This window comes from Chroicocephalus ridibundus, chromosome 10 (genome assembly GCF_963924245.1).
Source record: "Chroicocephalus ridibundus chromosome 10, bChrRid1.1, whole genome shotgun sequence".
Lineage (NCBI taxonomy): Eukaryota > Metazoa > Chordata > Aves > Charadriiformes > Laridae > Chroicocephalus > Chroicocephalus ridibundus.
The window spans coordinates 22,665,119-22,686,824 of NC_086293.1; the positions used below are offsets into that span (position 1 = coordinate 22,665,119).

Below are 21,706 nucleotides of genomic sequence, written 5' to 3' on the forward strand. Positions count from 1 at the left end.
TGGGTGCCTCCCCATGGGGAGGGATGCTGGGGTCTGGCAGGTCAATTGTTCCTCCAGGATGTAGATTTTGGCTCCGAAGAGCCGGTTTTCCCCCCAGGGCAGAAGTTCAAAGTCCACGCTGCTTCGTGCCGGGAGATGGAAGTGAGGGAAAGGAGGAAATGGCGATTCCTGTTCATGTTCGTGATCGACACAGCAGACTGCTCAGCGTGACCTCCCAACTGGCCGCAGAGGGACGCAGGCACAAACACACTCACACACACATACATATATTTATAGCCACGCTCTCAGCAACTCATTTTGTCCAAGTTCCCGAAGATGTTGCTCTTCATCTTGCTTTCACTCTTCAACTTCAACCCATCTCTGAGCCTAAAAATCTGCTCCTTCAATGTAAGGTCTTTTGGAGAAACAAAAATAGCCCGACCTGAAGTCGTCGATGCCGTGGTGAAGGTACGTTCATTTGCCTGGATGAGGCAGACATTGGGCTGTCTGGGCATTTCTTAGTCTTGCACTTTATTTATTTTTCATGGTTGAATTTCAAGTTAAAAAAAAAAAACAAACAAAGAAAAGAGTTAATAATTTAAATCATTTTGTAGCCTTAAAGTGAAAATCAGCCTGTGGTTGAGTAGGGTGTTTGCTGTTATTTTAGCCTGTGCGGGAATATAACAGAAACAACATTTGCTGTTTCCTTTGGAAACAGAGTTAGGAAAGGAGGAAAACCTCTGTGCAGAGTGAAAATAATTTTCGCTTTGAATTCAGACAGCTTTGTTTTGCGATACATTATTCACCTTGCTCATGTGCTAATTATTCTGAAATATTATTCTCTAATTAAACATATTCTCATGACAGCAGAGAGCATCATAGCAGAGCGCGGTACAAAATTGAAAAGCCTGATTGCTAATTTATGTAAATAAGCCCTCACCGTCAGGCTTCCTCTGCAGCAGCTGAAGATAACTCAGCTTTTTAGAAAAACCATGTTTTGGATTTAAAGTTTTTGCAAGTCCCTTCCGAGACGCCACAGTAACGGGGGACGCGGTGCTCGGTGTGAGCGGGGCGGCTGCGTGTGCTGAGCGGCAGCAGCGAGGAACAACACCATTTATTTGGTCTTTAATCCTTTCACTGCAGTCGGAGAAGAGGGATTTGCCAGGGTTTGCATTTCTGGATCGTTCTTCCTATACTGTCAGCACTATGGGCAGTATATGCCAAATTATGGGCAATACATTAATTCCTTACAAGCTTCAGGGGGCAAAAAGGGGCTTTTTTCCATGAAACCCGCAAAGTTTTCAAACTAGGAAAGTTTGAAGAGGAACAAAACCGGGGGCAGAAGGAAGCTCCTGAGCGCGCCGGGCTGTGGGGCGAGCTGGGTTTTCCCGCGGGGAATCCCGGCACCGTCCGTGGGAGCTGAGCCGGCCTGGGGCAGCCTCGCCCCCTCTCCCAGCGCCCTGCGGCCCCTCTGCGGTGCCACAGCCCACGGGCGCCGGCACCCTGTTTTCAGCCCAGGGGTCACTTTTTGGCTCTACGGGCTATTCCAGAGGGGTCTGAAGCAGACGGCTGGGGCAGGCGAGTGCTGACAGCACACGCAGCTTTCAGAAGGCACGGCATAGGGGTAGGACCTTAGGGGTATTTACACCAGGAAAAGGGTGAAAACCATTGCGGTGGGTTGATGATAGACACTAACTGGCTCCCCTCGATACCCCCCAAAACCTCCTGCCACGTCCACCTGGGCACCCTGTGAGTTGGGATGCTTGTGCGCAGCACCGGTCCCAAGCAGAGAAGAAAAACCTGTGTGGCGGGGGGCAGGGAGGGGAGAAACCGGCCATAGGACCATGGCAGGGGGCTGAAAGCAGCACCCCAGCAGTGGCGGGGGCAGAGCGGGCTCGCAGCAATGGCTCTCGCTGCCCCTTCCCCTCCGCACTTACTCCTCAGGGGCAGACACAAAAGTTTTTCAACAAACCCGAAACCGCTCTTCTCCCAAGTTCCCTCTCCCAGCTCCCGCGGGGGCGTGTGGCGGCTCTGAAAGCAGAAGGGCTTCGCTCCGGCCACTGCCCCGCTGCTACGACCCCAGGCCGGGCTCCGCTTCTTCCACAAAGGACTTCCCCTGCACCAGTAACCACTTCTTTCTGGCGTCTTTCTCATCCTCCAAAACCCGCCGCGTGCAAACTCGCTTCTGCTCCTTCCCCTTGCAGATCGTTTCTCGCTGTGACATCATGCTGCTGATGGAAATAAAGGAGAACAAGAACCGGGTTTGTCCTCTCCTGGTGCAGAAGCTCACCAGGTAGGGTGGCCACGGGCAACTAGGCAAAGATTGGGAAAGATGCTCGGCAAGAGCCCGTGCTCTGCTCAGCACCACCTTACCAGGGCAAAAGCTCAGGGTCTGGGCTCTTCCTCTTCCAGCCGTCGAGGAAGGACTAGGCTCTGGCAGCCTTGCTGAAGTTCAGGAGCAAAGCCAGCTCCAGACCATTGTAGGACGCATGTTTTTAAACCAAAATAAGATTCAATTTGTTAAAGATTAATTCTCCAAGGAAAACAGAAGGGAGGGACGGGCCAGCACCATCTGCGTCAGGGCAGCCACCTTTCCACAGGGTTGGGATTTGCTTTGGACCGGGGATTCCCCGCCTGGACTGAGGGTCCGGAGGAGGGAGCAGCGTGCGCCTGGCCGGACGTGGGGCCCTGCACCAGTAGGGTGCAATGGGCAGCGAGTGGGTAGAGCGAAAGAGCTGATGAGGGAGCACAGGTCCAGACAACGGGTCCTGAGAAGGTTGTTTGTCTCTACCAGCCGCCTCTGAGGCCAGGCAAGAAACATCCCTGTACCCTCGGGCACAGGCAAAATTATCACCCCCTGCGAATGCAGAAATAAACTCAGGAAAACCACTGTTCCTTCCAGTCAGCTGAAGGGGTCAAAGGAGGAGTACAGCTGCGTGGTCAGCGAGAGGCTGGGAAGGAAGAGCTACAAGGAGCAGTACGCCTTCATCTACAGGTGAGCGAGATCCCCTCGCCAACCAGCGGGCCCCTCGCTCTGCCCTAGAGGCACGCGAGGCACGGCAGAGGTGGCTTTGCTGCGAGGGAGGTGCAGGATGTGTGGGTGGGATGGGTCCCTGGGCGCGGGATCGTCCCAGGCGCTGCCCCCAGCCTGGTTGTGTCCATCCTGGACCATGGCCGGGCTCCAGGTCAGAGCCCGGAGTCAGCGTCAGACGTGTCGCAGCGAGCTACAAGCATGACGTCCCCTGTCCTCTTTATTCTGCTGCAGACATCCTCTGGTATCGGTGAAACAAACCTACCAGTACCCTGACACCCAGCCTGGGGACGAGGATGCCTTCTCCAGAGAGCCCTTCGCCGTCTGGTTCCAGTCTCCAAAAACCGGTGAGACCTTTCAGAAACAAATCATTCCCCCACTGGCGAATCGGATGGAGCGCGACGGTGCCGGCTGGACCTGGGCATGTGGCGGGGGCAGGTGAAAGGGGCCGTATCCTGACCCCACGCTGCGTTTCTTACTCGAGCAGCATCCCCCTTTGGGGCTGCCCCCTCTGGCATGGCCCGCAGCTGGGTGCACGCCGCAGCCCCGTGGCCAGCAGCCCCAGGAGAGCCTCTGCCGCCGCCACGGGGAGCGGTTCCGTGGATGCGCTCCGTGCTGCTGGCACAGCCCCAGGAGCGGCCATTGCTTTGCAGGGTTTGCCCTGACACAGCACCACACCACGTCGCAGCTCAGCATCGGCTGGGCAGCTGATGGCGAGCACCGTGCAACCACACAGCCGTCACCTCTGATCCACAGCCAGAACAGAAGCCGTTTCTTCTTCAGAAAAACCTTCTTCCTTCCAAGTCACTCTCTGTTTCTTTGTGACTCAGTGTGTGTTTAACCGTTACATTTTTTCCTGTTCTTTTGCCTTGTTTTTAAGCTGTCAAAGAGTTTGCTATAATCCCTCTGCACACCACACCGGAGACAGCAGTACGGGAGATTGATGAGCTCTATGATGTGTACTTAGATGTAAAACAGCGCTGGAAAACCGAGGTTAGTTGACACATCTACATTACTAACAGCGGCTTCGGTACCGAGTCACCTGGCACACTCTTCACAGCCCGAAAACCTTAAAACCATTGATAACAAGCCCCAGATCTTGAGTATCTCTTTGATGTCTTTTCATCAAGTTCTCCACATTTCAATCGGTAAACCTGAGCTCCCGATAAAACGGCCGCTTTATCAGCATGCCTCGGTGGTGAGCCCAGCAGAAGGGAGAGGCCCCACTGCACTCAATGAGCGCTCACTATTTGAGCTGTGTGGGCTATTGGGAGCACCTGGTGATCCTAAAAGTCCTTGCGGGTCTTCTTTTGAAGATCTGTCCTCATGATTTCCTTTGAAAACCCTCCTACCTTCCAGAACTTCATCTTCATGGGGGACTTTAATGCTGGATGTAGCTACGTTCCACAAAAGCAGTGGAAGAACATCCGGCTGAGGATTTACTCCGAATTCGTCTGGCTAATCGGCGACAAAAATGACACGACAGTGAAGAGAAGCACAAGCTGCCCGTATGACAGGTAAAGGGTTCACTGCCAAACCGTTCCCTGTTTATGACTTTCTGAGAAAAAAAAAATATGGAAAGGTGTCAGCGATTGTCAGATAAAGCAAATGTGCATGAAGCCTTCAAAGGTGAAACGGTGTCCAAGGGGAAATGCGATGGGAACACTTCTAGTCAGGAGCACAAAGCACTTTGCCGCCTTGTTGGCAAGTAGTGTTGCAAAAAGGGCAAGATTTCACACAAGAACTAGCTGTTGTTGTGACTTAGGTGGACATACGTGACAGGCGATTACGCAGCACTTCTCATCTGCAGGGAGCCCCGCGGGCACCCAGGTGGAAGGTGCTGCTGCCTCCTCCCTGCTGGCTTTGTGCCATGGTTTTTGCTCTTGCATGGGTAATTTGGATTGACAAATGCAGAATCCAGTTCTCTCTGGAGGTGGGACACCTCACCTTTCCCGGACACGGGGCAGGTCCAGCTGGTACCTGCAGGTCCCTCAGCAGGGACAATAAACACATCAGCTTATTAGAGCCCAGAGGAAGTCAAGACTTAAACCTCTTGCACAACGAGCTTCTGGATCAAAGCAGGACTTCACTGAGACTCCAGTCATTGGTATCCTATGATTTTTGGTATCCAAAGTACGGCTTTGAACTTTGCAGCACTGTTGGGGTGTGTTTGGATACAAGTCATTTAACGTTGGCTTCCAAGGCCAACACACGCCATGATATTTAGGTATCTCACTCCCAAGGAAAGCAATCAGCCAAACTCAGCAGACAGCAGATGCGTGCTGGCATCTCTAAGTAGGCAGCCCACGGGAAAGGACAAACCATACGTATCTGTGACTCCATCAAGGCCACCTCTCTGGCCACCGGCTCGGTGCAGCATGGCTGCCGCTGGTTGAGCACCCCATAACAGCACCTCGTTCTCTTGCCCCTTGTAGGATCGTGGTCAGCGGGGAGAAGCTCGTCCATGCCGTCGTGCCACACTCTGTCAACATCTTTGATTTCCAGGAGGACTTTCAGATGACCGAGGAGCAGGTAGGCACAGCACGGCCTCTGCAGTGGTGGGAGAAGGGCTAACACAGGAGGGCAAAGCCAACGGTATCCAGGCAGTTTTGAACATGGTCTTGTCCATAAGACCGTTGTATCCTCCCAAAGTGATGCAATGCTCCCTCTGCGCCCCTCCCCCCCCCCGGCACATCCACCTCCCCACCGCCGCGGGGAAACCCTCTGGGACAGGGTTTGGAAAGAGCATGGGTGACCGGCTCCCAGCCCCTCTGTGCCCTTGTCTTGCAGGCGCTGGGGGTGAGCGACCACTTCCCTGTAGAGTTTGAGCTAAAAGCAAAAGGCGGCTTCTTCAACTGGCTGAAATCACAGTTTTCAAGGAAGAGGAGACCAAGGAAGAGCCGCCGCTTGAGCTCATGAGCATGCTGAGGCCTCTCACGTGCCGTGGAAATACATGGTTGCCAACAGACCTCGTAGAAGACTAGTGGAGATATATTCAGAGCAAGTGCAATATTTAGTGGAAAAAAACACAAATATTTTGTTAAAGTTCAAATATTTGGGGTAAGAAGGTAAATCAAACCTTTGGCTTATTTTCCTCATTGTACGCAAAGATATATCAGCTAGAAGCAGCATACCGTACTTACTGTACTGATCACTAATGCAAGGAGCTCCTGCGAGGGTAAAACACTTCTGTGTGCTTTATCTGTATCTGAAGGGCAGCGATCCCGCGCATCACCTGGGCCCTGGAGCTCTGCCGTTCCTTTGCAGGGGCAGGGGGATTAAAGAGACCTTCCTGCATCACGGGTGTCTGTGTGGATGCTTCAGAGCTGCAGCCGGCGGGACACGGGTCTGTGCCTGGCGATTTGCCGCGTGAAATGTTGCCGAACTTGGGAGCGTTCGACGGGTGTGGGTTTGAAACTGCCCACAGGATCGAGGGCTTGGGGAAAGAGAGAAAGAAAAGACAGAGGGAGAGGCAGCGAGAGCCCCTTTTCTGCAGTAACCCATCCGGAGACGGGCGGTGTTCCCAGCCCTGCCTGCCAGCCGCCGCCACCCTGCCTGCCACCCTCAGGCGACAAGTCCCGCGGGACCCAGGTGACAGCGCTGCCAACAGAGAGCGTCAGCAAAACTTAAATTAAAATCTGATTTCAGCATCCCGACGTGGAAGTGAGCTGCATCCCCCACCACGCCCCCCCCTCCCCCCAAAAAAAATCCTCCGTGGCAGCCTGAAGTTCTCCGCCAAACGAACCAGCCTTTAATGATGATTATTTAACGAGGTGGTGCAGCAATCTGTTTTCTCAGCTCAGCCCACAGGCTGTATTTAGTGCAAACCAAACCCTGTCACGCAGATGGCAGCTGAGAAGTGAGAATAATCCAACTGTTAGCAGAGGCAAATATTCACCCCCCTTCACCAGCACCCCCCGGTCAGGCTGCTGGCGGGGCAGGGAGGGCCAGAAAACGAGATACGCTTTTAGGGGAGGAAAACAGTTCGGCCTTTGCGAAACTCACTGTCTGGGGAGAAAGAATTTGAGGAAAGAAACTAAATAGAGAGGAGATTATCCCGGGGGGCGGGGGGGGGGTGTTGCACGCAGGGCAGACAACAAATCCTCCGACCTTCAGCAGCAATTCATCTTGAAACGATACAGCACTTTCATAAGCTCCCTCGGTCCTAATCCAGTCGAGGCAAAAGGAAAGAGCCTGATTTAGAACAAATATTTACTTTGGGATTTTTATAGAAATGCCACCGTCTGGCTGACAGCGGCGAGGGTTCATGTGAAGGCTGAAATCAGTCGACGTCTCTGGCCTCACATCTTCGTCCTACATAAGTCCCCGCTCTCTTCTGGCTTTCAGAAAGAAGCAATGCACAAAGGAATAAATCACACTCCAGGAAAGCAGTAATGGATGCATTCAATCATAAACAACACGTAAATATGACTAAGTTTTACTGAAAAAGCTTTGTCCTTATTCGTGATATTGAATATATTCCTTTACTCAGCGTCTGAAGATTAGAGACGTGTCCAGAGAGCAGCGGCTGCGGCCTCAGGCATGATGTTAGCGGCTGTCGGTCCGGAGATGCTCTTGCAGAGAGACTGGCAGGGAGACATCTTCATGCGAAACGATGCTCCTCCGTGGAGAGCTGGGACACGATTTTGTGGGACTCAAAGCGGACAGGCAGCAGCTGCGCTGGGTTCATAACATTTGATAGGGGCCGGGAGGTGCCCAAGGCTTGTACAGTCAGCACAGTCGGTCTCTATAGATATTCCTGTGTATATTCCATACAGGCATTAGACAGCATTATAACTACATCCTAAAACATTTAACAGTTCATGTCGTCTCTAGATTTTTTCCCCACCAGGGGATCATGACCCGGCTGTCCCAACTGCAAAGGGGTTTTTAAGTTGTTCCAGCCTGCAGGAGCCTCGACGTATTCTGCAGCCAGAACAAAGCTTCTCTTTCGATGAATGAGGCTTCTCGAGCTTTATTTATGATCAAGCAGAAGTTTCACACTGGGAATCCAAAATGGCCTAGAGAGACTTTGTCTCATGCAAGCCAGGTCTCAGGTCATGGCTGGGAGAGAAGCAAAGAGACTCTTCAGAAGCTGAAAACTCTGTTTCCTCCACAGCACCCCCGGCCAGGCAAGACCGCAGAGCAGATAGATAGGGTTCAGCTGAACAAAAATTGTCAAGACCCCTCAGTCCCTCAGGTTTGGGTCCTTGCGAAGCCTGTCTCAAACACGTGATGCCGGGGCATCCTCACTTCCCATAGACCCGAGGTCTCCACCACCCCGCAGAGACCCCTCTCCCCAGCCCCACGGGAGGTCCTTGCTTTGGGGATGGAGCAATGGTCCCTGCACTGGGGATGGAGCCAGAAACCCGCAGGAGCATGGCTGCTGCTGCCCTGGGGGAGTCCCTTGGCAGGGAAACCCCCAGGAACCCGCAGCAGCAGCCCAAGGCAGGACTATTTCTCCATAGCCTCCATCATCTCCACTGGCTAGGTTTGTCCATCTGCACCCGGGACTCACCTGGGCAGGGCTTGTGTCCTCTTCCTGGCCTTGGCACCGCTCCCCACTGGCCCCCGAGGGCCCTGACACGTCTCTGTCTCTGCTACAGGGTGAGACACGCTTTGGCCGCGGGCAAGGCTCCGTGTACCTCCTTTTGCCTCCTTTTAGGAACTGGCAGCGATGAAGACACAGGAGAGCTGGTACAAAACCCCACGGGGACCCACTTGGCTTGTTTGTTCGGGGTCTGTATGTCCCCAGACACAGACCAAGGCAGCATGCACCGCAATTGAGCATGCAGTATTAGGGGAACGTTAAGAAATGATATACAAACCACCACCAATCAGACAAACGAGCTGGGATGCGCTGTTTAACAAACTGCACGGGACGGGGGTCAGCAGGGCCGGGGACTGTCCCCTCTCTGCATCAGGGTAGGTGTCCCCAGCTCTGGAGCCCTTCGGCATGGCAATACCCGTGTGCAGCCCAGCCTCTTTTATTTGGGTTTACGTCCCCAGTTGCTTTGCTTTCCTGGAAGTTTAACTGTGCACAAACACACGCAGACAGGAGCCGTTGAAGCCCGAACGCCCTCCAAAGCTCCTGCTGCTCCTCTGCCACGTGGGCGATGGGCGAAGAGCAGCAGGTCCCAAAGCCACCACTGATGGGGTTTGGGCTGGGACCCCTATGCATCCTGTACCTGGACATACGGATGTAGGTGTGTACAGATGTACGGCCACACACAGATGTGCAGGAAGCAATTGAGCTGCAGCCCCGAGAAAGAAGGCTGTGTTGTGCTATCGCACAGCAGGGCTGGTACCACTGATAAAAATATCAAAAGCAGAAAAAATCAAAGAGCTTACCAGCACGGGACTGCCGAAACCAGCGGTTGGTCCCAGCCTGGCTGCTTCACAGCTCCCTTGGTGTCTGGAGGCATCGTGGGGAGCAGTCGGTGCCGCAGGCTGGACTTGGCCACACACTGATGGAGCACGAGCCACGGAAAAGGGCCAAGAGCGGAGCAGGGGCTCCCGGGGCAGCGCTCACATGGCACTACGGGGAGCTTGTTCTCAGTCTCCCCAGAGCACGGGGCTCAGTGGCCCCTGGTGAGGCTTTTCTCTGCTAAGAAGCCAAGGAGATGGAGAGCAGAAGGGGAAGACAGCAGTCATCTTCTCCCTGCCTTTATTCAAAAAGAAAAACAACGTGATAATTCACTTTCCTGTATGTTTTCTTCCACCTATCTTCATTAAAAGCATTTCCACAACCTCTGTCAGCCCCTTGCCCAGGATAACGCAGGTTCCTCGGTTCTGCGAGGGCCGCTGGCCACCCCACGGTGCAGAGCCATCATGCGTTACGTGTTATCGTGGCACCCTCTGGTGGCACCGCCATAAATCCCATCATCAGAGGGTTGTCCCACGGTATTTAGTCCCAGACGCCAGGGCACAGACAGCAAACCTGGCTGTGGAAACATGATTTCGTCCTTTGCTGGGAGCTCGTAGATCCGCGTCCCCATACGTGCCTCCATACAGAGCTTTCCACTGGCGAGACCTGGCCCGCAGCTGACCCCAAGGTGTTCCTGGTCTGGAAATGAGTTTTGCAACAAAAAGGTAGCACGTTTTTTGGCTCCAGGCCTGTTTATTCATTGCCCACAGTTATTTAACTAGGAAACACGCTGCGATGACCTTTACAAGACTGTCCTGCTTGCCAGCAGTGGCTCCCAGGACCAGGCACTAGCAGGTCATGGGGCACATCCCCCCAGGGGACGCCTCGGTGTCCCTTGCCACCCCTGCGCCACGAGCAGCAGGGCAGCTGGCTTGGTCCAGCAGGCATCCCCGTCTTTTCCAGCCCACCCAGCCCCTGGGGATGTCTTTCGGTGACTCCGCTTCTGCCCTTCGATGGCTCGGACCTGGTTTTGGGATTGATGCAAGGCTGCTCCGGGCATGAGCGGCACCCATCGTCCCCTCGCTGCCGGGCACCAGGCGCCCCGGACCCCTTTCTCCAGCACTGGGCGAAACTGAGATCTGGATCGGAGGCTCTTTCTGCACCCCCGGGGCCAGATTTAGCCCATGTTCCTCTTTGCCATCCCAAGGGCTAAGTGACACAACCCCTCCACGATCACCTGGCGTAACACTATGAACGCCCTCCCCACACCGCCTCGTCTTCTAGTCAGCGCAAAGAACAAGGTTAAATACTTCAGGTGTCATTTTAAATATAGTGCCTCAGCTGTCGGCGTTTGCAGGGCACTTTCTGTTAGTCCAGAGACAGATTTGTAGGAATTAATCTCCATATTGGCAAAGGAACCAGAAACCTTCCTTGAAAAGCTCTGCAAACGCCGGCATTTGAGACGTGACCTCGCGGTTGGGAGGGGGCCTGACCCCAGCCATTTTCAGCGAAGCCAGATGCAAAATCCCCCTTCCCCCCCGCCAAAAAAAATATTAAAATACCCCCTCAGGATATCGCTGTCAGAAAGAAATACCCTCCCGGCTCCTCCACGGGGCTCAAAGGAGTCCCAGGCTTCCAGCTGAGCGTGGATGTAAATATTTGCAGTACCAAGGTCCCGCAGAAAGGCAGTTCATCACAGGAAAGAGCTGTCAAACACACCTCCGGGTCCTGCTAAATCATATCTTGCCTATCAATTTTTTTAATTTTTTTTTTAAAATCACATATATCAGCCTTTCATTCATGTTATATAAAGAATGCGCTTTAAATCCTGGTCAAAGTAATAGCGACACAAGCTATAAATCCAGCCTGATTTAGTGACAATGTTTTTTCTAAGCGTGCAGCATAAATTCGCGACTACGAAAATTAGCCCTGAAAATCCGAGGAATTCTGAAAAGCCATTTAAAAGCATTTTCCCAGGAGGCCCTGGGGAAAGAGCCCCGCACAAGAGGGAGAGCTGGCAGCGGGGCTGTTTTGATAACCTTCTGCAAGAGGGACCTGCTGAATGTTAATGGTTACTGCAGGCTGCGGAGAACAAAATATACTGCTGTAGCCCGTCCTGCGGCTTCCTCTTCAGCTCGGATGGAGCTGTGGAGACGTGTCGCCTCGCGGCGGCATGGGGAATGGCTCCAAGTTGCTGTAACACAGGGGAATATTGCTTTTTAAAAATAAATACTTGCTTACAGGAGTTGGGGAGTTTGATGTTTAAAGGTGTGGGTGCCAGGCAGGTTTGCTCCGGGCCCAGCTCCGCGGCAGGGCTGGCTGCTCCGGCGGCTCGTCCTGCCGCTGGCGGTGACAAAACTTCAGCCACTCCTTTCTGCTACTCTGGATGCAGGCGGGAGATGTACGGAATAAGAAAAATTAAAAAAAAAAAAAAAAAGAAAGAAAAAGAAGAAATAAAAAAAAAAGAAAAATAAGAAATAAAAAGAAAAAAAAGAAATAAAAAAAAAAAAAAAGAAAAATAAGATCCTCCAAGCCAGCTGCCACAGAGAACAGAATAATCACCTGGGGATGCTGACGGCCGCTTTGCGAGACCCCGTCCCCTGCGTGCCAGCAGGTCCAGGGCTGTCCCTGACCTGGCAGAGGCCAAACTGGGCAACCGGTTTTGTTTGTCCCGTGGGAGAGAGCGGGGCAGCCAGCTGTCACGATAACAAATGTTTTCTTCAAGCAAATAAAAAACACTGTGTAAAAAAGCCTCGTGCCATTCCCCGAACTAGCGGTTTCACGCAACTCCACCCCAGTTTCTGTCAAGTGATGTCTGTTTATACGCAACCGCTTCGGACAGGCTTTTAAAAGTGATTAATACATAATTTGTGTCCCTTTTTCTAAGTGAGAAAGGTGCATTGTCTTGCCTGCAAGTACATTTTAATGTGGGGGAAAAAAAAAAATTGAAAATAAAATCACATCAGTTTGAAACAAATAACGTCTACAAGTTAAAACCGAGTAGAGAAAAAAGCAGGTTCCGGATTGGAAACTTCACAATCTCGCTTTCCACAGACAGTTAGAGGGAAAAGTAATTACGGGGTTTGCATAATCTGAACAAAAACCCAGAGTCCTGCTGAGCAACAGCCCCGCCACCTGCATCGCTGATACACCCCGTAAACGCCCGGGCAGCTCGGGGCGTCTCGGGGGGTGAAGGGGGGTGGTTTTGGACACACGCAGCACTCCGTGCAGCCCCAGGCCTGGCGGGGACCGGACACTTACTGCTGCAGTACCATCGCCCGAAAAATTAAGTGTAATGGATTGTCTTTTATATATATACACACACACACACACACATCTATATATTTAAAATACTTCAAGGATTAATTTGAAATAATTTAAAGATGTAATAAATTAAATTATTAAAGTAATTTAAAGATGCATATCTTTGATTTGTTACGGCTAATCGCTTAGGCTGATGTTGGAAAGGGCAAAGAGGCACCGCCAGCCCCGCGCTCAGCCCGGCCGCTCAGCCAACGCCCCAGCCGCCGCCAGCACGGGCTTCACGGGGGACACCATTTAGCCCGTGAATAAAGCACGGCACTTGGTGCTACACCCCAAACCATACCATCCAAGGCTGATTATAGCGCAAGAAGAATAATATACCAGGTCACAAATGGCACAAGGGCTATTTTACTGGCATGCAAGCACTGAAGGATGTGACCAACCCTGGATGGATCACCTTGTCCCTTGCCTGAGGCAGGGAGCCGAGCAGAAAGAGCACCTTATGCCTTTTAGAAGGAGCTGCACTTTAATGCTGTATTCCAAAAAGGCTGAAGCTACTTGGAAAAGCGGATCCCCAGGCTGCCAGGGTCACGCTGGGGCGAGTGATAGAGGTGGCAATGTTCACAGTGTGTGCTGCAGCCTGGCACCAGCCAAGGCTGGAAGTGCCCATGGCCAGGGTTTTCCCCCCAAAACGATGTTCTGCCGGGCACTGGAGCCCTGCAGAAGGCAGCTTTGTGCCCAGCCTGAAGGACACCCACAGCAAACCGGGACCTTTACGGCTGTCAGAGTGCCTGACAGAGCCGGGCCTGTAACAAGCTGCCTCCCCCAGCTAACGCGGGACCTCCTGCACCTTTTGTATTGGGCAAAATAAAACAAAAGGCGTCTGTTCACATTTGTGAGTGGTGCAGAAAGCGAGGGCCATGCCGCCAGCAGGTTTAAGGACACTATGAGTGTTTGGAGCGGCCAGCAAGCACCTCACCTCCCGCCAGGAGCAGCCTCCAAGGCGCTGATGGGAAGAGAAGTGGGGGATGCTCTCCTGATTGCGTTCCTGTAACAGAGCTGCACAGGACGAAATACAATTCTCAGTTTTGAGCAATGCCCAAGTACACAAGAGCTCTGCCATGCTGGCTCCAGTGACGGCCATCAGAAACAGATGGAGGCAAGGCCAGGGACACCCAGAGGGGTCTGAAGAGGGGACTCCAACAGCTCCCCAAACCAAAGGCGGCCAGCAGGCAGCAAATACAGGTGGCACCCCAGGCTATGGCAAGAACAAGCACAGCACAGGGACAGGGACTGCTACAGGACAGACCTGAACAGTGCGGAGTGAAGGACAGGCTGAGTGTGCAGGCTGTGAGGAGCTCCAGCTCCTGGACATCATCGCCAAACACTCCTTCTCCTTGACCATTGAGATGAACAAATGCTCCTGGCACCAAAACCCACCAATACCAGACAGGGGGATGGGACGCTCTTGAGAGTTACCATCCTTGGGTAACTGGTGTGTTGGGGGGACTTACCTTTCACCACCCGGCAAAACATCTTGTGAACCTCCTGGAGGTGGAGTGGGTCCCAGCAGGCTTTCCTATGTGGCAGTGCTGTGACTTATGGGCTGTCCTGGGTCACTGGCCACCAGCAGGCGAGGGTCCAGCTGGCTACCAAGGGCACTACCAGATCTAGCCAAGCGCTCGTGGGACAGTTTGGGCCAGCTGAGGAGCGATGGATGAGTTCCCAGTGGCACTCACAGGTGCCCAAATCCTACTGCAGACCACCACCAAGGAGAGAGATTATAAACAGAGAAAAAGAACCTAAGTTCAAACAAATTAGCAGAAAAAAACCAATTCCACAGCTAGAGGCAAAAAACCATGCCAGTCCTCCGTAAATAATGAAGAAAGAGCATCTCATACCATTACAGGTCTACCCAGCAAGAGGCGCTGGGACGCCAGTAACCTGGTAAGCTGCCACCCCAGCCCCACAGCTGCCTGCCAAGGTGGGCCCTGCAAATGGAAACCTTCGTCACGGTGCCGAAGACCGAAAGCAGAGCACAGTGTCCCCCAAAGCACCGCTTTGTGCCCAACACAAAGCCAGCCCTCAGCTGCCAGAGCTGGTGGAGCTGGCTGAATGTTACTGCCAAAGATCAATGCAGCCAAGTGGCACCAAAAGCTCTTCTCATCAGCACCACCAGGTCCTTGCTGCCCTTAGCAAGTTAATTGTCGTGGCCACCCCACAGCTCTCAGTGCCCAGACAAGGCAGAGTTGCTCCCTTGAAGCAGAGCTCAGCTGTCACTGGAGGTAACCTCAGACCCGGTAACAATCAGGGTCCATCGACTTCACCAACAGCTCCCATTAATTACAGCTGGTGTGATGAGACCAAGACGACAAGCGGTGACAGGCAAGAGAAGGCCAGACAAGGGCAGGGTTACTGGGAAACAGGAGTTACACAGGCCCGAGGCTCTCAAGGTTTACTCAACCCAACAGCTGTATCCAGGTTTTTTTGGTTTGTTTTGTTTAAAAACATTAAATAGGAGGTTCGGGCTGACGTAGCGCAGAGCTAATGAAACACAGTTAACTATAAAAAGGAAATAATCTGATAAACCTGGGGCAGGAAAGTCCTTGGCAGCCGCCGCGTCTCAGGTTTCAGCTGGGCTTCCAGCGGGAGCCGTGTTTGGGAAAACATCTGCTGGTTTCCATGGCCGGGCGCCGGAGCCGGCCGGCCCCAGGTGCAGCACCGTGCCGGGAACCACCTTCTGCAAACACAGCCCCGGGGAGCCCGCAGGAGCTGGTGGGCGCTGCTGGCATCATCCCGGGATCCGATCGGGGGCACCTCGGGGACACACCACTCTCCAGCTCTGCTGCCCCAGTACCTGGGGTCTACGGTAGGGGACAAACCGTCACGGCCACATCATGCCCCGCTCGCGCTCCGCCTGCTGCCACCCAGTACCTTTATGTCACGGCTTAAACTTTTGCCAGACATTTTGCTTTGGGGGGAAGGGGGCGGGGAGGGAATCAGAAAAAAAATAATGAATGGCACTGAGATTATGGCCAAGTTTTTCAGGGCTACCCGGGCGGCTCACGGGCTGGGGGTTAGTGGCTCTGCCTGTGGTTTTAGTTCGAACCTTACTGACTACATATGAAAAGAATCCAATGTTGTTGTTTTTAACATGCACATTTTTAATGAAGCAAACATTTCTATTTAATAAGTTATAAGATACAATTTTACAATCCTGCATTTTATTCCAGTTTATTTTGTTTTTACTTCCTAGTTTACAATGTAATGAGCATTTCACATTAAGGCACAAAAAAAGCACAGTAAAAAAAAAACAACCCAACCTTCCTTTATTTCCCCAATGACTGTGCTGGAGAGTAGTGCATCCACACGTTAACTGCAGAACCGTAAGCGTGAACTTCTCCCTAGGGACAGACAGTGACGTTTCGACAGGTTTTCAACAAATCCTACCTTCTCCTAATCGCAGAGTTAAAGCTCATTTGGAGAGTTTATTAAAGCCCCAGCAGCTGACAGCAATTCAGATACGCACTTGGGAAGTAGCACGGAGTAATCCAGGACAAACAGACGAGTTATAATGGAAGTTTTCGCTCCCTGACCCTCAGCAGGGATGCCTTCTGCAGCATGAAGGGGATTTCAGGGGAGAGGAGTGTGCTTCAAGCATGTGTCCTTGGACTGAGATACAATAAAACCACTTGCACCAAAGATGGGTTTGTTGATTGGTATCGCTATTATTGGTAAATTGGCACACCCGCCCTCCCTCCCGCCCCACACCCCACTACACGTGTGGGTCCCGTGCCCAGGCTGGCCTCTCTGCGCCATCGCAGCTACTCGCCTGGCCCACCGCCTCCAGGGAAACCGCCCATCCCCTTCCCAACGCCCCGCCGTGCTCCCGCCTCCAGCAACTCCGGGTCACGCAGGCGAGAGCTACGCCTGGCTCGGCAACTTTAGGGGCTTTATTTTAACTCAGCCAAACTGGGGGGGGGTGGGGGGTGTTCTTAAAATAAATCAAAAAAAAAAAAAAAAAGAGCGTGGGGAGTTACCTGTAAAGTTACAGAAATCTCACCAGAATCCCGAGCTAATTAAAAACCGCATTGCTAGCATCATGGCCAAAAAGCTACCTGTCTAGATTTACCAAGCGTTAACATAGAAAGGCTGAAAGCTTCCAGGAAGTCATTTTCAGTCTGCTTTTGGTGTGCTATAAAAGATAAACTTTTCCTAAATGTAAACCATTAGCAAAGCATTTTCAGAAACATTTTGATTTTGAGTGGTAAAGCCACTTTTAGTAGCTTCTTACAATGTTAAGCGTTAAAATTGATCAAGTATACAAAGGCACCTATTATAGTACCAGTTTTACCTCATTTCTTTACAGAAAAGAATTTGAACTGGGGACAGCCCAAGTCATATTCCATAACTAAAACGCAAAGTCTCCAGTCAAATAAAATCAGTAGTTAACATACCCAATTACAAAGACAAATTCCAGTTTTCAATTAACACCTAAAGTCTTTAACATCCGCAAGGGAAATTAGTGTCTAGTTATCCACATGATTCTCCAAACGTTAACAGTGACCCGGACAGTACTGCAAAGGTACAATTTGAGGAGGACATTAAACAGATTGACATTAGGTTGGTAAGTAGGATAGAAGTGAAATGCTTGTAAAAAATAAAGTTACAGAGTTTACTTCTGACTGTATTGAAATGTGAGCCGTGTGTATCTAGATACTGCACTTTGCGACAGGACTGCACCCCGTGTAACTCTACATCTGAATCGCAAACGCAACGATCTGACGCTGGAAGAGTTTAAGGAACGGTGACGTGGAAGGGACTCCCGGGGATGTGCTCGTCACCCCACTTCACCGCCAGTATATAGTCACCCCTTTCCTTGACGACGTACGTCACGTTGTACTGATGGCTGCCCAAATGCTTGATGGATACCTCTTCGCAGGGTATTGTAGGTCCGTGGACACCAACTAGCAACATATTTGAACCTACAGCAAAATAACAGACTGTTAGCATTCCTAAGCTTAAACAAACAAGCATGGATGTACCCTGATACTTTAGCTCCCTAACACCAGGATTTCGTTGTTTCAATTCACAGAGTGGCAGTCTGAGGTATGGCTAAGCTGATTTGGTATAAGAAGGAATTTGATTTAAAAAAGCCTTCAACCTCATAGAGGCAAGGGTTTATTTGTGCATTGCGCCGGACCTGCCGGACCACGATCTAACCAGCGCACGGGAGACACTAACGCTGCTTGTAGAAGCGAGCAGGCGCTGCCTTTCAGGTTCTTCATTAGAAGTTAACAGCAGAGACCACGAAGATTACAGCTGCCCTGTAGTCCTCCCGCCGCAAAGCTCCCCGGTGATGCTGACCGGCGCTCGAGGCTTACGGGAACACCATGCATTACACGCTACGATGCACCGCAAGGGGCTGCTTAACTGCAGCAACCTGTTTGTTCTCACGCCGTAACCCTGGGGTTTCTTTCAGGTGCACCTTGTTCAGATAAAGCCATTTGGAGAGGAACTGGCATCTTTACAGCCTCTATATTAGGACCGATTTGTTGAGTACCATGTAAGCATTTAGAGATTTTTCTTTAGATCCAGATCACCTCCCCAAGCTCTGAATTTTAACTTCGCAAGTTGGTTCAGGGCAAAAAACGTCCCACTAAACCACCCTGACATCCAGCGAGTTCCTGGAGCCGTACCTGCTTTGCTGCAGTCCACGGAGAAGGAGCTCTTCTGACCCACAAAAGCCTTTGAGAGTCCTGCTCCCCGGGAAACCACTTTGCTAGCATCCGAGGCGGATTTGGGAATGGCGCTATAGCAAGTTTCAGTTGACGACCTCGTCACCGACTCTACCAGGATGGAAGAAGTTTCGTTGGCACTGCCTGGGCTAACCAGTCGCTGTCCTGGAAACAGAAAAGACTTCTGACATTCAGATTCACCCCATCTGAAAGGCATTGTCAAGGAGGTTTCGAAACCCTCCAAATGACCAGCATGCATTCTGCATCCAAAATGCATTTTCAGAGAGGAGCAATTTCCTACTTGGGTTTTTAAGCCGACGTCTTCCAGCAACGCTGGCAACAACCCCATCCCAGAGCCCTTGAGTGGTTAAAGGACCACAGGAACTTCAGGATTCATTAAGCAAAGCTGGCTGCTTCAGAAGAGTTAATTGTGCTCCAATCACCAAATGCCAAAAATTACTCGAGTTGGCAGAAAAGCAGGTGCAATTTTGCAATAACCCATTTTGAAAGCAGAGCATGTCCCAGCCTGGGGGAGCGCAGTCCCCGCCGCCGCTCCCAAGAACATCACCGCGCCGCGGGCACCAGGAGAGGGTTCACTAGCTCAGGGGCAGCAGGAGAGATGAACTCCAGTCTGTGCTTAAACACAGCACCGAAGAGAGAAAGAGTTTCCTAAACCGGCCTTCCTCACGTCATCTAAAAGCCTCCCAGACATTACTGACCTTTGGTTGGGTGACACCTGCCCCAAAATGAGACCAAGAGGGGCATCACTTATGCTACAAGAGACCAGATTTCAGGCTTGGGGAGGGAAAAATGGGTAAATAAATCCCATTTCCCTACTGCCACTGCAACACCCTAGCACTATCTCAGGATTTAGTATTCCCCCAGGAAGCTGCTTTACGGCCCTCCACTGAGCCAAGCTGGCAAGCTCCGTGGCTAACGCTCCCGTAGCCTCTCCTGAGATCCCTCGTCTAGGCTCTGGAGGTGACGGGGAGAACCGCTTCGCTTCTCATGTTCTTGGGCCTCTAGAGCTGAACGTTGCCCTGTCTCGGAGGGACATATTTGCCGAATGACACAAACTACTTCAGGCACGCAGTAAATACTGGTTAGCTTTTTACCTGTAACCTTTGCCTTGAAGGGGCTGCCCACTATGTGGTTAGGTCCACCATATTTAACTCCAATTAAATAGTTTCCTGGAGCCATGGGTGTGTACATGACTTTGTAACCTTCTGGAGTTTCCTGGCAGTCCATTTTCACCTTTGATGGCCCTTCAATTGTAACAGAGAGGGTACCTGGACCAGCCTTGGTCGTGTTAATGAAAAACTCCGACTGCAATCCTAGAAAGACGGAGCACAGTAAGACACACTCTTCCCTCACACCCCGTGTTACAAAAACAGCCTGTTATTACATAGGAACGGGTAATTGGGTGCAAGACGAGGCCGCGCAAGGCTGCGGGCAGGGAGGGGCAGCGTGCCTCCCCCCAGCATCCCCGCACGGGCCAGCCCCAGCCGGGGGCTCCGCACCGCAGCTCCCTCCGCCGCGCGACTGCGGGGAAATGGGTCGTGAGAGCCCTTTAGGGCCAAATTGGAAGGATTTTGGCATCAAAAGACTGGCTTGGAGAGAAAACTCTTAGAAGAGCCTTCCTACTTGGCAGCAGAGCCCGCGCTGACACGGCCTCCTGCGTGGCTGAGCTCGGGAAAGCTCAGAGCCATCCCACTGCCCGGACCGTAAATCCGCAGCGCAGAGCCCACAAGAAAGGGAGAGAGACGAGGGGCAGGAGATCTCCTGGAGGAGACGGGCGTTTGAACTGCTCGGCGACGGCACTCCAAGCAGTTTGTGGAAACAAAAGCTTGTTTAATTACAGCATCTGGTTAACACAGCTGAATTACTGCCGCTAATACTAAGCCAATGACACAATGCCAGCAACACAAGAAAAAAATTAAGCAACGCTTTCAGCCCCCAAATAATTTACTGTCGAACTCTGGCTTCAAATATTTATGATCTTTGGGCTGTTGTATCAGACACTGCTGAGGAGGAATAAAGTGCTCGAGCTCAATCAAAACCAGGATGGTTATGGGAAAGTTCACTACGGCTGCGACTGAGGCACGCAAGCGTGGTGATAAACCAGGGAGATGTTCCTAGCTTTTCCAGGCAGGAGGCTGCTGTGTCGCAATGCTGGAAGAACCCGGCTCCCACAGAGGGTCGTACCGTCTTCCAGAGTTCTAGCAGTACATCGCGCTGGCACCGCCGGCCCGGGAGCCAGGGCAGCCAGCCTGCAACGTGCACCGCTCAACCAGAGCAAAATTAATTTCCAGAGCCAGCAAGCTTCACAGCTTCCCACCGAAGGCTTCTCACCCCGAAGTCACTGCCTTTCCCCCGCGCCCCAGATGAAGGCTGGCATTGTTGGAGGCTGCAGACGCGCTGCCCTCCCGGGGGGGCCGTTTCAGGTGCTCAGCCACCGGCTATTGAAACCTCCACACTGGAGCATTGTTCGGAAACGCTGCTCGGCAGCTCCCAGGGCACTCGGCTTTTGGCAGCGGCCAGGATTCAACAAGGGGGCACAGAGTAACTTTGCTGAAGTTAAACAGTCTATTTAGATTAAAAACAACCCCAAGCACCTTTACAGACGGAGAAAAACTCCCCTGACCCTGATGCATCAGTGGCTAGTATTAATGAGTGCTTTTGTTTCCACCTATTAAAGCCGCACAGGCTATAATATCTTTACTTTACACAGTATGTAAAAGCGTGTTTCCAAAACCAACTGCTTGGTTTCTCCAGAACAGCAGAAGCTTTGACTAACAGCGGTATTTTATTACTTTTTTTTCCCCAGGGAGAAAAAAGGTATGAAATGGAATCCACAAAAGACAGCAGAAGACAGGATAAGAGGGACTGGCTATCACACCTTGCATATCAAAACAAAAGAAGATAATATCAGTTTTACTCTGCTATTCACCTGTGTGTGTGGCCCAAAAAAGCACCCAATTAAATAAAATGAAGTGCATACCCTGGAATACTTTCATACTTTCTTAAAGAGGCCATAAATCATATAAATGAAAAAAAAAAAAAAAAAAGCCTAAACCCTACATTCTTGAGTTGAGAACTATCAGATGGGGCAGCCACAGCAGATAAGTAGGTGGCAGATTTCCAAGAAGAGCCAGCACTCACGCTGCACCTGAAGCGCGTATAGCGCACTACGAACAGAACAACCCACCGCACGCCCTGGAGTTTACACATCGCATTACGTTTAACTTGAAACTTCTCCGAGGTGCGAGCACTGGAGCAGAGGTAACTGGGTACACACCCTCACACCCATCTAATTAACAGAGGTAC

General features: G+C 51.8%; 2 protein-coding genes and 1 long non-coding RNA gene across 6 annotated transcripts in view; 1 reads left to right on the forward strand and 2 right to left on the reverse strand.

Annotated features, from left to right (window-relative positions):
• Positions 1–6,683, forward strand: DNASE1L3 (deoxyribonuclease 1 like 3). Its single transcript, XM_063348382.1, has 8 exons — positions 1–447; positions 2,184–2,272; positions 2,882–2,974; positions 3,245–3,357; positions 3,891–4,003; positions 4,370–4,527; positions 5,446–5,542; positions 5,801–6,683. The coding sequence occupies exons 1-8, from the start codon at positions 316–318 to the stop codon at positions 5,927–5,929; spliced, it is 924 nt and encodes a 307-aa protein (XP_063204452.1). The 5' UTR covers positions 1–315; the 3' UTR covers positions 5,930–6,683.
• Positions 6,684–7,946: 1,263 nt separating this feature from the next.
• Positions 7,947–9,769, reverse strand: LOC134521675 (uncharacterized). The gene is made up of 3 exons (XR_010072828.1): positions 9,362–9,769; positions 8,529–8,704; positions 7,947–8,074 (listed from the first exon to the last, which is right to left on the reverse strand). It is a non-coding gene; the product is annotated as an uncharacterized LOC134521675 (long non-coding RNA).
• Positions 9,770–15,790: 6,021 nt separating this feature from the next.
• FLNB (filamin B) overlaps positions 15,791–21,706 on the reverse strand; it is a 76,096-nt gene continuing 70,180 nt past the window's right edge. For 3 of the 4 annotated variants that reach the window (XM_063348568.1, XM_063348567.1, XM_063348570.1), the window contains 3 exons: positions 19,495–19,713; positions 18,341–18,544; positions 15,791–17,626 (listed from right to left, as the gene is read on the reverse strand). In XM_063348568.1, coding sequence (XP_063204638.1) covers positions 17,439–17,626; positions 18,341–18,544; positions 19,495–19,713 — 611 coding nt within the window. In that variant the 3' untranslated portion in view covers positions 15,791–17,438. The remainder of the gene's footprint in view (positions 17,627–18,340; positions 18,545–19,494; positions 19,714–21,706) is intronic. The other variant, XM_063348569.1, reaches the window with a different exon arrangement.